General features: G+C 35.7%; 2 protein-coding genes across 3 annotated transcripts in view; one reads left to right on the top strand and one right to left on the bottom strand.

Annotated features, from left to right (window-relative positions):
• Positions 1 to 183: 183 nt before the first annotated feature.
• On the top strand, positions 184 to 1,789 carry LOC106533635 (osteoclast-stimulating factor 1; the record flags this gene model as incomplete). The annotated part of the gene is given in 2 exon segments (XM_014030035.1): positions 184 to 282; positions 931 to 1,789. Coding segments are annotated over 2 exon segments (158 nt in total), but the record flags the coding sequence as incomplete, so codon positions are not given.
• Positions 1,790 to 2,618: 829 nt separating this feature from the next.
• Positions 2,619 to 14,905, bottom strand: part of mapkapk5 (MAPK activated protein kinase 5) — a 16,698-nt gene continuing 4,411 nt past the window's right edge. For both annotated transcript variants that reach the window (XM_014030033.1, XM_014030034.1), the window contains 12 exons: positions 12,431 to 12,506; positions 11,091 to 11,188; positions 10,443 to 10,551; positions 10,166 to 10,255; positions 9,838 to 9,933; positions 9,369 to 9,449; positions 8,359 to 8,546; positions 8,107 to 8,227; positions 7,817 to 7,947; positions 7,503 to 7,618; positions 7,141 to 7,245; positions 2,619 to 6,589 (listed from right to left, as the gene is read on the bottom strand). In XM_014030033.1, coding sequence (XP_013885487.1) covers positions 6,495 to 6,589; positions 7,141 to 7,245; positions 7,503 to 7,618; positions 7,817 to 7,947; positions 8,107 to 8,227; positions 8,359 to 8,546; positions 9,369 to 9,449; positions 9,838 to 9,933; positions 10,166 to 10,255; positions 10,443 to 10,551; positions 11,091 to 11,188; positions 12,431 to 12,506 — 1,306 coding nt within the window. In that variant the 3' untranslated portion in view covers positions 2,619 to 6,494. The remainder of the gene's footprint in view (positions 6,590 to 7,140; positions 7,246 to 7,502; positions 7,619 to 7,816; positions 7,948 to 8,106; positions 8,228 to 8,358; positions 8,547 to 9,368; positions 9,450 to 9,837; positions 9,934 to 10,165; positions 10,256 to 10,442; positions 10,552 to 11,090; positions 11,189 to 12,430; positions 12,507 to 14,905) is intronic.

The raw sequence follows: 14,905 nt of genomic DNA, 5'->3' as shown, positions 1-14,905 counted from the left end.
AAAAAAAAAAAAAAACCCTCTCTTCTTTTTAGTTTTAGAAAAACAGCTCAACCAGTCACGTTACGCACACTGGAACTAAAATCTGCTGGTTCCAGAATGTTTCATGTTTTTCTGTGGGTCGTTTTTTTWATTATTTTTTATTTATTTTTAACAGCTTAATCAGTGTTGTCGTGCTTGTTTCAGATGCGAGGACAGACATAAGAAACAACGAGAATAAACTGGCTTTGGAGATGGCCACCAACGCCCAGTGTGCTACACTTCTGAAAAGGAAACAGTCAACCAGTAAGTTCTGCTGACGTTCTAAACAAGTTCTCTCTCATACAGAAGCACAGTGACTGGAAACAAGACTCACAATTACTACAATACAAACGGTTACTCTGATAGTTTTATTTATTTTTTTACATGCTCTGATCTTACTTGCACAACTAATTTAGTAATTAGCTGGGTTATTGGCCTCCTATTGAGCCTACTGTAGGTTCCTACAGAGGTGGAGGCCTCCGTTTTCAGTTGTCCCCCTCCTACAGTGCTGCTATTGCCAGTATCACTCCACCCCCCTGTTAACAATAGGTGTTAATTAGGTGTCAATGATAGCCATGTGATGTATCAGTCACATGGAGGCAGTGCTTAAAAGCCTGAATTTTGCCTGAAACTCTCAGACTGAAGAAGTCTCTTGGAGGAGAGACTAAACGTTTCATTAGAGAAGAACCCGTCCAGAAGACCTACACAATTTTTTTTTTCTTTTTGATTTTTTTACCTGGATTACTGAGATGCATCAGGACTACTGTAGGTTGTAAATATCTCACCTGCTTTAAAAAAACAATTTTTGAACCATGTTTTGAACACTGGGATCAGTAGCAACATCTTTAAGCTTTTGATATTTTTAATAAAATACAGTATTTTTGTGTCTAACTGCTTATTTCTTTCTTTCAGACAACATCCGGAAACCCAGTGATGCTGAGGAGTATTTGGATGATGAGGACTCAGATTGAGCCTGTCCCAGCCTGGTTTAAATATTTTCACCATCATCCTTTTTTTTTATTTTGTTATTTTTTTTTTTTGTAAAGGCAGAACTTTTGGAGTTTTATTCCAGACCTAAAATGGACTTGCTGGTAATGTAACTCTATTTTAGTTCAGATATTTTGTTCAAACTCTTTAGTTCTTGGTCCTTCACTTCCTGTCAGTGTGAATTTCAAAGCGCTGAAATGATCTGATTTATTATTATTATTTTTTTTACAGTTTGCCTGCTTTTCCAAGTGAACTTCTACGTGTAGGGGATAGTCTTGGAGCACTGGGAGCACACACTGTGGGCTGAGGGTCAGAAAGTGTAAATATTGGAGGAAAAGAGACCAAAGTTCTCAAGACACATTCCACACAGATTATATTTAAACTGTTAGGACGGAGAAGCAGGTGATGGTCTGTTTAAAGTTTCCCCTTTAAATGCAAGTGAGATGTTATTTTGTTAAGTTTTGAACACTTAAATTAATTTGCGTATTAATGGGCTTAATCAGGTGAACAGTTTTGAATGGCATAAATCTAATGGCTTATGTTTTACATCTTCTCTAAGAACAGAGCTGCTCTGTAATCTCTTGAGCTTTTGATAGGTTCATTTCTATCATGGGAGTGAGTTTTTGCAGCTTTTCAAACAGATTATAAAAAGTGCCTTAAATATGTGCAGGAGAGCTTTTGTCTCGCTTTAACCCTGATTTTGTCTCAGGGTTGACAATTTCTTAACGAGTTAAAGATTTCTGCTATTTTCAATCTGCAATAAAGGTTTTAAATTATGGCTTTACATTGTTGCTTTTTTAATGCGTAACTTAAAATTTAACTTCTAATACTGAGTTCTGCTTAAGTCTGACCTCAGGTGAACAAAACAAGAAAAAAGAGCTAAAACTGAAATGTGTGAAATGGTGAAGTCCACTCAAAGATTCAACAGCTTTCAGAACCTCCTACAGTTTTGTGATTTTTATTTTTTTTTATTTTTTCCAGTCTCATGAATTCTGGAGATTTGGCCCAGTTTTTCCAATGTTACTTTAAATTTAGCAGCCGTTAGTTTCTGGACACCTTTCACATCACAGCACTGTAGGCAGGTTGAGGTCTGGACCGTCGCAGCACCTTGATTTATTTTTTTTAAAGCAAATTTTTGAGATTTTGTCTTGATCTAATTGGGATTAAGTTTCAAGCAAATGCCGTCACATTTGACACTTGAATACCCTGGTCTTACTRAGGAATCCAGGGGTTGTTTCCAAAGGAGACACTTTGCATTATGGGTAAYTGAAACAACTTCACTTTAATCTCATCTATACTGAAGACATTGGACCAGAGTCATATAGTTCATGTTGGGCCACCACGTTCATTTAAAAAGAGGCTTTTTCACCTGAAACTTCTCCATATAAGTCTTACTTTTTCTAATTGTACGGTCATGAACTTTTAAGCTGCTAACTGAGGCATATAGCATCTGACATACAGAACTATGTTTAATGTGGAATATTTTTTGTATTCCTGTGGTTAGATTTCAAACCAGGTGAGGAACAACCTTTTAATGTGCTGATATAAAACACAGTTAAGGTGGCCTTTTCTTTTTCCTCATGAATTTAAAAAAGCAACTTAATACCAGTTTGTTGAAAATTCAAACAACTGCTTTATTAAAAAGTCAGCATATTGACATTCCAAGAAGGCAGAAAGGGCACAAATATGTAATAAAGACAAAATACAGCAAGTTTTTTTTTTTTTTTTGGAGGATTCATGCTACATAACCGCCACGCCAAAGGAAAAGAGGAATAAAGCAGAACGCTCTAAACAGTTTGTTTCAACGTAAACAGGAACATTTCCTTTATCAGAAATAAGTTCTTCCTCTTTACACCTCAACTCTTTATCAGTGCATCTACAGCAGAAGAAACGGAAGCAACTGACAAAATCATTTGTCGTAAGCTGGTATTAAAGATGGTGCAGTTTTTTTTTTTTTTACCCCAAAACACGTTGGACAGATGAGGTATAAAACTCTTTAGCACTGAATCAGCAGGTAAATGTCAGCAGGACTGCATGTTTCAATTGGGATTCTTGTTTTTCTTCCAGTTGGGATGATCAGTACCCTACATGCACATTAACAATACATGCCTGCAAAGTACAAAAATATCTCTAACCTGCAGAGGGGAAATTAGATCTGTGTGTTTTGAGGAGAAGGTGGACAAAAAAGAGAATTTATGGATGTGTGTAAACAAACAGTTAACAAATGGTTCTTTAGGCTACTCAAACACTAATACACTGCAAAAATTAGTCATCTAAAAATAGGTTTAAAACCCCCAGATTATGGTTCGAATCTTCTCAAATGAAGTGAAATAATCTGCCAGTGCAAGAAGAGAAGAGCACTTGATGAGACTTCTTGAAATAAGAAATTTCCAGGCGAATAAGATCGCTTAATGATGAAAGATTTTGGCTGAAAAAAAAAAAGTAAAGTTTGCGGTTTGTTGTGAAATAGCCAAAAATGCTGAAAATAGCAGAAAAGTAGCTAAAAAAAGCTGAACCTAAGACAAAGAATCAGAAATGTTTGAATTAGCTGAAAGAAGGTAGCTAAAATATCAAGGTGAATTTAAATGAAAGGCTAAAACCTAAAACGTAGCTTAATTTACAGAAAACTGCTGAAAACTCTATAAATTTAATCAAGAGGATAACTGCAAAAAAGTAGACACCAGAAAAAGAAAAAATAAAATAAAATGAGCAAAGAAGAAAAAAAAAAGGGTGTAAAATGCAGGAAATGTTTAATTTAAGATTTTAGACGACTGCCCCATTAATCTTCATTATGGCTAAAAAGGCTAAAAATTTCCATAAGCATAAATTTCTGAAATTCCAAAAGTCATAGCTGGAATCCTCTGAAGCACCTGAACATTTTGATATATTGTTGAAATAGCCTAAAAATTGTGTAACGTGACAAAAAATAAAACGTTTTGAAGCAAAAATGATCTAATTTAACACACTGCTCTTCCTTAGTCTATCAGTCTCAAAACAAGATCAAAAACACTTTTTGGCTGGATACAAGTTTGTAAGACCTGATTAGATGGACTATTTCTTTCAGTGTATTTGGTTATTTTTAGCCATAATTTTAATAACTCTTTGATGCTGGGGAATTCAGTGGTAGGTTAAAACAAAACTGGCAGCTTGCTCATGATGTAGATGGGAACATAAAATTCAACACTATCCTCCTGTACATCTGAGGGTTTTTTTTAACTATAAAAATTTGGATGCAAAATGGACAAGATTCCAGTCATTGTAAAGCTAAGCTAAAAGGCTATAAATAACAGAAACTGCAAGCTGATTAGTTTCCAATTAGTTTCATCTCTCAACTGAAAAACGTACTTACATCTTTGAAAAGTAGGTCATATTTTAATCATATATCACTAGATATAGTTTTTGTTCAAGGGTAACAAATCCCCGTCTCAGTGGAATGAAAACAAGTAAAGCAGGACAGTAAATAATGAATGAATTCTGCCCTTCAACAAGGCACACTGCACTGAATACAATTTCATACATGTCATTTTAAGGCCTTTTCAACCACAAGCTTTTGTCATTTTAGCTTTTAAGGGCAACTTTAAAACAGTAAAAAAAAGCAACAATCTCTGAATCATGTTAGTAATCTTTGTTTAACGCCAAACCTAATTCAAAATGCAGACATACAAAAGGAAGAGTTCTTCTTTGTGCCTGTTTTAAACGTATCACGGTGGTCAAAAGCTGAGTTTTAAAAAGGGTTAAAGTAAAACAGAAATAAAGACGGACACGCAATCCTTCAATTCATGTGAAAAAGACAAAATCAAAATACATCGCAGACCCTTTTTTACTGGACAGTAATGATCGTTTACCATCCAGTGAAATGTTTCAAAATGACGTAATAAAAATACAGTTTGATTAGGGTCAAAAACACGATTAATAAAAATAATAAAAAGTGTAAACAAACAAAAGAAGGCTCCATCAATAGAGGCATTTACCATTAGTTTGAGTAGTGAACAAAAGACAAATTTATATCCAAAGTGCTAATCAATGGCCTCGTTTAAACTAGAAACTATTCCCTTCTTTATGGAAATAACCGAAGTTATGATTAGAGCATTAAAGAAAACAAAGTCATAAAGATGTCCAATTAACGACATGACGGTAAACAGCGTAAATGTGGGGATGAGAAGTTAGTTTGTAGTTAAACAACTGAAATGAAGCCTGGGGCGTTAATACTGACAGATGGATAAATATATTTTTGTACAAATGTACACGCCGAGTACACATTAAATGATTGCCTTATTGCAGACTAAGTAGAATGCAGAATTATAGAGTTAAATTCCAGACTTTCCTACTGATATTTTCAGACTTTATGTCCATAAAAGAAAAGAAAAGGCATTTTTCGTGTTTATTTTCTCAACTCTTACTTTGAAAAAAAAAAAAAGTTAGATCTGAAATCCAGCAGATGCAACCAGATTTTACTGATCAAATAATTCAAATAAAAATTTGGACGTAGGACATTTGAAGTAGAACATTTCTCAAGGACGGGTTTAAATTAAAATGATTTTTAGGATTAAAAAAAAACAAACAGGTTTAGAAGGAAATTTACCCATCTGTTAGCAAAACCAGCAGCTACACGCAAACATCATCTTTTTAGACCTGATATGACAAACATTTTTAAAGTATTGATAAGAGCAACCTTTCACAATAAAAGGCAAACATTTAATGCCACAGATGGTTTTCATTTTAGATCTATAGTTTACTCAAAAATGTAAAATAATTTGTTTTACAACATAAAAAGACAACAATATTGGTTTTAAATGAATATAAGGTCACAAGAAATTAAGAGACGAGTGGAAGCAAGATAAACAAAATCTGAGGCTGCATCTTTTTTCTGCTTTATGACACTTACTTTCTTTCCTTTGGCTTCAACGTTACAAAAGCCAAACAAAGTTGTACAAAAAAAGAGACTGATATCAGAGTAGTTACCTGTAGGCAGAGTGTGTGGAAGAACAAAGTCACATCATAGACAGCTTTTCTAAGTTTAGAGCCACTTTCAAGCTACAAGAAAAAAAAGGTATAAAAGACTGGAATTTTCTTGTTTAAATAAATAAAATTCTTAGAATGGTTCAAATATAATGAAATAATTGGGATAAAACATGACATCTTAGATGAGCAGCTAATAAAAATTCCCTCCGAAAAAATAATTTCTTTCACAGATTTCCTTTGTTTTTTTTTCTTTTCTTTTTTCTTTTTTGCAAAAAATGAAAATATATTGTTTTTTTTAATGTTCTTTGCCATTGTCCTTTTAAAAAACAAAACGATAGTACCAACAAATCTTCTGAAATTCATCTACAGCTGTACAGCATCTCAACCATAGATCTTATAATTAAATTTATGAAAACAGCACATCATTTGACATAAAACAATTATTTTTTACAGCTATGGGTTAAAAATGGTCATAATAAACAATATGTAATAAACGATATAAAAAGAGGATAGAAAGAGAGCGTCTGCTAATGAGATTCTTGGAGATTTGTTTTCTCTTCAATGGCCTGTTTTAAGATTTCTGCCAGCTTCAATCGGTCGACTTTATCAGAGAAGCCTCGCCCTGCAATAAAAACACTGCGGGTTAAAGACGTAACGAACAAAAACAAGGAGAAAATAATCAGAATTGGGAAAATAATGCATGGAATTAGCTTGTTTTCTTTGAAGTGGGTTTCTGTGAAGTAGTTATGTCTGTTTGGAGACTAGATTTAACTTCAAACTACTTTATTAGCTTTTTTAAGCTTTATAGAGTTTTTCTTAAGTTGATGTTTAAACTAAGTTAGCAGATTTCAACATCATGAAGGTAAATATTTTCCAGATGCATAATATGCTTTGGAAGCAGGTTGAGTTTAACGTGTAAAGCAAAAGTTGGCCATTTTTACTAAAACCCTGTTGAATTTGAGTTACATTAACCCTCAAAATCATTTAATGAGGTAGGAACTGTGTTAGATGCTTAAAACTCCAAATCAAAAAGACTGAAAGTAGTGTATTTTAACAGCTATGGCTTTAAGAGTTAACAAGTTAGTTCAGTAAAACAAAAATGGTGATTATTTTGCATTTAATGGTCATAGTATAAGAGAACTAGGTAAAAAAAAGTATAAAAATTGTACTGACCGTCCCAGTTGAGCCCATGCAGACCGTCTCTCAGCAGCCTACAGTCTCTGTTGAACCTCCAGGCTTCATGCATTACCTCATTCAACTTCTCGTCCTCATTTTCTCCTGAAAACACAAATATTCACCTCAGAAACTACCATCATTCCCAGTCAGATGTTGTCATCTCATTACAAAATGTCATTAGTGCAAGCTGTGATGGATAACAAAGTTCAGTTTATTGGAGAAATGTTTAATTTTGTTCTCTCKGTGCTTTTCCCAGCTGAAATTCATCTGTTATGTAGGAATTTGTTTAAACGTTAACCTAAATGTGTCATCTTTTGGGAAACAACGGTACATCAGTAGAAGAATCGGCAGTGACTGACCAGCTTGTGGTAGTATACATTGTGCAATGACGTCTCTTAATTTTTCAAGCGCTACGTTGGAGTCCTCCCCTCCGTTTTCTGGGTCGTTGATGAAGAAACCGTCTGTAGGTTTGGAGCTGCGGCATCGAAAAACAAAGCACATCAGAGACCAAGGCTTTTACAAGGACACCTAATGAATTCCTATTTAAAAAAGAAGGTGTCAGGAAACAACAGTACAATCAACAAGAAACCAGAGACAGCCGAGTACCATTTTACCGTCAYTCAGCTGCAGCGTCAGTCGTAAAACCAGCCAAAAAGGAACAATAAGATCGTACCCGAGCAGCTTCCTCTTCCTGAGGATTGGGTTGTTGACAGAGTTGAGAGGCTTCAGACTGACATTCAGATCCTGAATTCTCATGTTGGCGAGCTGCTCTGCATGTGCCTGCTGGATGCCTGCGACTACCGCCTGAAAGAGGAGAACACATCGGTGAGGACAAAGACCAGTTCAGACGGGTGAGTTTGATCCACCTGTGTTGTCCCCAGATGTATTCCCAATAATCTGCAGAGTTGGTTGAGAGTGAAGACAACAGATACAGATTACTTTGGGCAGCAGCTTGTGGCTCACCTTGTCCATCATCATCTGTGGGGATGGCAGCACGTGGTCCAGGGCCTCGGTGCAGTTGAGCCACGGATGAGCCAGGACTTCCTCGATACACAGCCTCTCCTCTGGCTTTACCTTCAGGAGCCTACAGACAGGTGGAGAGGGGACAGAGAAATATTATGAGAAACAAGTGAGATCATCATCATCAAAAGGTCTTTTACAAACAATAGCAAAAAATACTAAAATCTACAAAAAATAAAAATAAAAAAAACTTACTTGCGTACGATGTCCTTGGCCATTTCAGAGATCTGGCTCCACTCGTCTTCAGGAAAGTCAAAGCTGCCCGTCATGATCTTCTTCCTCATGTCCTTTGGGATGGTGCGACTGTGGTGTTTGGAGTAGAACGGAGGATAGCCGCACAGCATTATGTAGATTATCACGCCGAGGGACCACAAGTCACAGCTCTGCAGAAGCAACAAGCATTTTTAGTTTTTCAGTTTCCAGGACAAAATATAAAAATCATTTACACACCTCTTATTTAGGATAAGAGCCACTTTGCATCTTGCAAAAACAATAAACCACCCATCCAACCAGCCATCAGCCATTGCTCTTGTTTGGTTAAGGTTTTTGCTCTACCTAAAATTTTTCTTTACCATTTTGTAATAAAAGTGTCTTTTAATATGCTCCATAAATAAACTTAATAGCACTAAAACTGAAAGGTCAATTTTGACAATGTGAAAAAAAGAGCTATTTTTGTGGACGTCTCATCTATGAATGAACGGTATTGCTCATTTTCATACGTATAACCTTTTGAAAATACCACACATCCCGAGAAAGGAATGGAAAAAAACAACTCAGCTGCTCTGACCCTTCCTGTTACTCAATCTGTCACTCAAAGCAGCAGCAGGAGTCACAGAACGCCTCTTACTATGTCAAACAGATCAAAATACGGTCAACTTTCCAACAGGACACCCATTCAATCCTGCGGTATAATATCGTCATACCGTCCCAAGCCTGGTCTCATCTGCCACTAGAGCTCAGAATGAACTCACACGATAATGCAAGTGTAAAATAAAACCACACGGGTTAAAAGAAACAGTCATTGTAGTTTAAAGCAAGGAGTCTTTTCCTCCTTCAAGTACAATGCACAGGCTTGTGGAAATAACATTCCTTCTCGGAAGAATAAAGACCTTTGAAAGTCTAACGTTAAGTCAGGCTTACAGAACCTCCATTCAGGAGTACAGCAGCAGGACTGAAGGCTTATTCCAGGTGATGAAGAGGTTTACCTTGTTATATGTGTAAGGAGTGGGTGAGGTAGGTATGATTCCAGACTTTTCCTTCTGATGTCTTCTTTGAGCCTCAAGTACCTGAAAAGAGACTTGATTATTGATGGTTATTTTATTCTAAAAGGATAAAAACCAGAAAATACTACAGAAATTTTTAGTTTTTGTAATGAGTACTAAAATTTGAAGAACAAGTTGTTAACCGAGTTGTTAAAACAAGCTGAACAGAAGCTGAAATGAGCAGGACAATAGCTAAAACCTACCATTGCAATAGCTAGTAACAGTAAGTATGCTGAAGTAGATTTCAGAGAACACTAGTTTTAAAAAGAACTGAAGAGATCTGAATGTATTTTTATGGGTAAAATCTCTGTAAAGTTAAACAAATTAAAACAAGTGTGCAGAAGTCGTTTGACGGCAGAAAACGTATGAAAGAAACTATAAACATGAAAGCAATCGTGTGAACTTTTTGTACCTGAGGTGCTACGTAGTAAGGTGTGAACTGAGGGGTCATCAAGTCCCCTTGATCAATTTTGGCAAAGCCAAAGTCACATAACTTCACAGGTGCATCCTTCAAGAGAAAGACGAAACATGATCAAATACGTATTCAGTTTTTATATCTGAGAAGTTTAACGAAGTTACTGACGACAAAAGACTGAACAATTCCTCCACGACCCACCCAGAACCAGCTCTTCTTCCAGTTCTAGCGCTGAATTTCTGAGACTTTCTACATCTGTACTTGTGCTAAAAATACTTCTAAAGSTTTACGTGTGCGACGCAGTGCAGCTCCAGCGTCTTCTTACCAGAGAATTATCTTTGAAGAGCAGGTTTTCTGGCTTCAGGTCACGATGTGCAATATTCAGGGAGTGACAATGTGCCAACGCTTGACTAATCTGCAAGTGGAAGAGACGTCACGCTGAGACAACAGTAGATGCGCACAGCAAAGCATTCTGAGCTGAGCAGACGTGTGTTGCTTCGTTCATTTCAGAGCCCAAACAGAATCTGAGCAGTTTGAATGAAAAAATAAATAAATAAAATAAAATAACAAATAAAAAAGGCAAAGTGGGAGGGTTAACACACCTGTTTAGTGACCTGACTGGCCATCTTTTCAGTAAAGTGCCTGTGCTGACTGATTCTGTGAAAGAGCTCACCACCTTCCATCATCTCCATAACAATCAGAAGTCTCGCTCTGTAAAAAAAAAAAACATTACAGATAAAACTAATTAAAGCCTAGCATTCCTTAATTTGAGCTACTACCACATAAAATCATTACTCGATATCTATAAGACTTACTTTTGTTTTTGCTAATGTCGACCATCCTTAATTAGATTGGCTCTAAAATTAAAGCAGCTGTTTGATAAATTCTGAAAGTTTTTTTTATGTATCCAGTGCTCATTGTGTATTTTGCTAACAGAGTTGGGATAGTTAAACTCTTAAGCAATCTGTTAACGCTCAAAMTATGTGCTGGGTATTAATCTCAGCTGCTACCTAATTTTAGGCAAATATCTGTATTTTTGATTGAGTTTTGACCATTTATCTGTTTTCTTGAATGGGGCTAAATCAAAACAATAATCCTTTGTAGATGTACGTCTAAGCAGTGTAAGTAGCTGCTTCACGAGATATTTTGCTAACGCTACAAACAAACACACCCACACAGACGTGGGTGAAAACACTGCCTTTAGCGGCAGGTGATAATGAGCAGAAGGAGGTGATATTTGAGCTTTCTACCTGGAGCTGGACTCATGAGGGAACTGGACACTGTTGGCGTACACCTCCTGTATTTGCACGATGTTTGGGTGGATGGCACACATCATATGGAGACGCACCTGGATGGAGTAATAAAATGGCACTTTACCTGCAACATTCTTTTTTTCTGCAATAACTGCACCACAGAAGAGCTTCATGTGACCCATCACATCAAAGTGAGAATTAAGTCCAAAAGTGGAATGTGAAGAAATAGGCAGAAACAGGTTTGATTTAAACAAGTGCAAAAATTGTATTTTGTCAAAATATAATGAATGCCTTATCAATGTATCATTTGAATGAACTGTCTAAAAWTATAATCTTAAAAAAATTTTAAGCATTTTTTGAGCAGTAGCAACAACAAAACTGATTTTGAGGAAAAACGCCTTAAAATTTTGAATTTTTTCTGTGAGCTAGAAATGTTTTTGTTTCTTTCAAACTGGGAAATCTTAATATACTAATAATATGTGAGGTTTCCTCTTTACATTGACATCAAAAATTACTCAATAAATTTACATAAAATTAGGATTCAGACCAAACAGTAATGKATTATTGTAACAGACAAGACAAATTAAGTCATATCTCTGGATAACCCGATACAGATCTCAAAATGTAGCTTTTAAAGCCAGGAATCTGAAAATGTAATTAGGTCATTTTGTCCAAATTTGACTTAATCCTCATTTCGATATGATTGGTCGCCTATGTCCACCCTTTCAAAATAAAACTCAAGTGTTTCATGATTAAATTAAACAGCAAATTTTGCATGAAATTAATGAACATTTGATAAATTAATAACAAAGATAATCAAGCATTTACCGCTTGTTAAGCACATTCTTATTTTACTACTTAGTCAACTAATTTAAGATGTCAAAAGAAATGCATTTTTTAAATTGAGCTTTCATTTGTGCATGTAATTATATTTATATCTGTAGTCATATTAACACACAGCTATGACAACTCAAAGCAATTTCATGTAATTATTATCTACACACACAAAACATCCTCATTTGACAAGATAATAAAAGAGCCAGAAGTGTATATTTCTCACTTTCTGATTTTTCTCGTCAAGTGTCAACTTTCACAGTTCGTCAGCGCGAGCCTGTGAAGCATATTTTGTTTCTGCTGCTTTGATCAAAACAGTGGGCTGCTAATGACATAAAGAAGCTGCTAGACAAACTGTTCTCTGTGGCACRGCACCGAGTAGGGACAAAGAGGCGCAGGAGACAGAGCGACAGGGAGAGGAAAACATGAATTAATGAAGACTGAGAAGAGGCGGAGAAGGCAGAACAACAGGGATTTAATTGCACTTGTGACAGTGGGCTAACCTCATTTCTGGCCTTGGGGCGATCAATGAGGATTTTTAGAGCCAGGCGTTCCTGAGTCGACTTCTTTACACACACTCTGGAAAAGACAAGAAGAGTTATAAAAAAACATTACATCGTTGAGACATTAATAGAATTGTATTTTTACAGAAACAACCACAAACCACAGTAAATAAGTGACATTTGACTGCAAAAAAGGGTTCAGGACACGCTAGGTGTGAACACTCTCAATAGCTATGTTTCCATGCACAAAATMATTTGATCAGATTGAAATGTATTCAGATTAAATAATTTGAATGTATATATGGGCACAMAATTAATTAAGGCTTTAAGTGCCTGTGACATCAAACTTTTGTAATAAACATGAGTGCATTTTTGGAAAGAGAACATGCRTAGGATATTGCAAAACAAATTTCACGCTGCTGAGAAGAACAGTTGTTGAGATATTTGCATGTGAAGAAACAGGAAGTGATGTCAAAGGGGAATGTCTGCATGTGAACAGAGCGTTGTTACAATAACTAACACAGACTGTAGAGAAGAATCTGATGCTTCTTTAAATTAGTTTGAGTCGCTATCAAAGAGAAATGAAGAAAAGGTAAAGTTTAATAATATTGTTTTAATAAAGACAAAAGAGTTTATTTTTATTTAAGAGTTCCCCTTTGATGTCACTTCCTGTTTCACTTTGGCTGAGACAAATTCCAAAGAAAATAAGCCAGTTATGTGACAAAATGGGTAAAATCATGTGTACTACGYCAATTTTATTAAGTATAAAGCTGTTTTCTTTGACCTTTTGTATWTGAAGGATAGGTATGTCACAGGCACTTTAAAGTGTTAACACCCTCCTCCAAAGAATACCTAAAAGTCTGGATCTGACTGTTTTAATCGGGGCGTTTACATCATGCATTTTGATTTCAATTGGCYGTTTATTCTGATTACTTCTGTCCATGTAAATGTAGYTAGTCAGAGCGGTCCACTTGTAATCTGATTACCCAAGTTGGATATTAATGCAAGGTCTGAACACTCAGAGACAAGACATAGCAGGAAAATATGCATCTTGTCTGCAGAGCCAAATCCAACGAATCTCCTACTGTCAAATGGCTTAAAAATAAATCAAAACATTAGTCTTGTCTATAAAAAAATACAAGGACGTTCATCTAGTGAGAGCTACCAAAGTGTTATAKTTAATGTTTCCGACAAACTCTTTTCTCCTCTAATCTGCAAAGATCAGAATCTTCACTTTAAACAGCGACCTCTGGTCCTTGCACTATTACCGTATTAAAGTATTACCACAGAAAACATTCTGCTTAGGCCAAAGATCACTTCAGTGGAAAGAACTACCTACCTAATGAATCACAGAGTCAGACACAGGAGGGTTGGGGTTTGTGTTTGGAGGCAGAAAGATTGGAGGGGATGTGGGGGGGGGGGGGTGTCAGTAAGGAAACTATAGTGTTGCTCCATAAAAATCAGAGCAGAAAATGAACTCAAACATGAGACATGCTCAAAACAGAAACAGTCCATCATGAATCATAGTTTCTCAGTATTCTTATCAAGTCAGACTGAAATGTTTCAATTATGAAATAAATAAGGGTTTGCTCTCTCCTCATTTTGACCTGTGACACCTTCAAAACAGAATAAACATTAAAGCTGTTATCTGTACTCAGACAGGCACTTTCAAACACCAAGCCTGYAGTCTCTCAACAAAGGTTAATTTTCTATCTATAGTGAGTGAAATAAAACCTGCCAAAGTATTTATTTGCACAAGYAGAGTTTCGATTACACACTAAAATGTTTCGACATTGTGGTTGTAAAGGTTAAATTATGATTTGACGCTCAGGAGGTACACMGATTGTGTCTTCACTAAATAAAACAACAATAATAATGCCTAGACCAAATAACTTCATATGAAAGCTTATGCTCATTATTTGAACAACAAAAGCAATTAATAAAAACTCTGCCCTGTTGGAATATTATGTCTAGCTCTGTTGCCTTTTATTTGACCATGCAGTGACAGGGATTGGGTAGAAAAATAGAGAAAGTGACTAAAAAGGGACTAAAATGGTGGGACTAAGATCAGTTGTGCGACCCAGAACTCCATCTTTATTTTTCAGTGTGTTCATGGTTTCAGTGTAAAATAGGGTTGCACCATGTATCGCAAATTTATCATCATGGCGTTAACAACCTACGCAAAAGACATATCGCAAAATCATCATAAACTGAAATAAATGGTTGGTTCAAATGTTTGAATTTATGTGTTTTGTCAGCATCAGTCTGATAAAGAAAACAGACCCGAGATACCACATCAAATCATAACCACTTGGTCAATGGAGAAAATGTTGCAATGAGAGAATATGCAGTTTGATTTAGGTTTGTTAATTTTTATTTTTAAAATATTTAACTAATTTTCAGATATTTTTTAACATTTATTTAAAGAAACTGATACTAAGGGGTGTTTTTCAGGATTTAGAGCATATATATATA

This window comes from Austrofundulus limnaeus, unplaced genomic scaffold (genome assembly GCF_001266775.1).
Source record: "Austrofundulus limnaeus strain Quisiro unplaced genomic scaffold, Austrofundulus_limnaeus-1.0 Scaffold987, whole genome shotgun sequence".
In the NCBI taxonomy this organism is placed as follows: Eukaryota; Metazoa; Chordata; class Actinopteri; order Cyprinodontiformes; family Rivulidae; genus Austrofundulus; species Austrofundulus limnaeus.
This window is presented reverse-complemented; position numbering and strand designations above follow the sequence as displayed.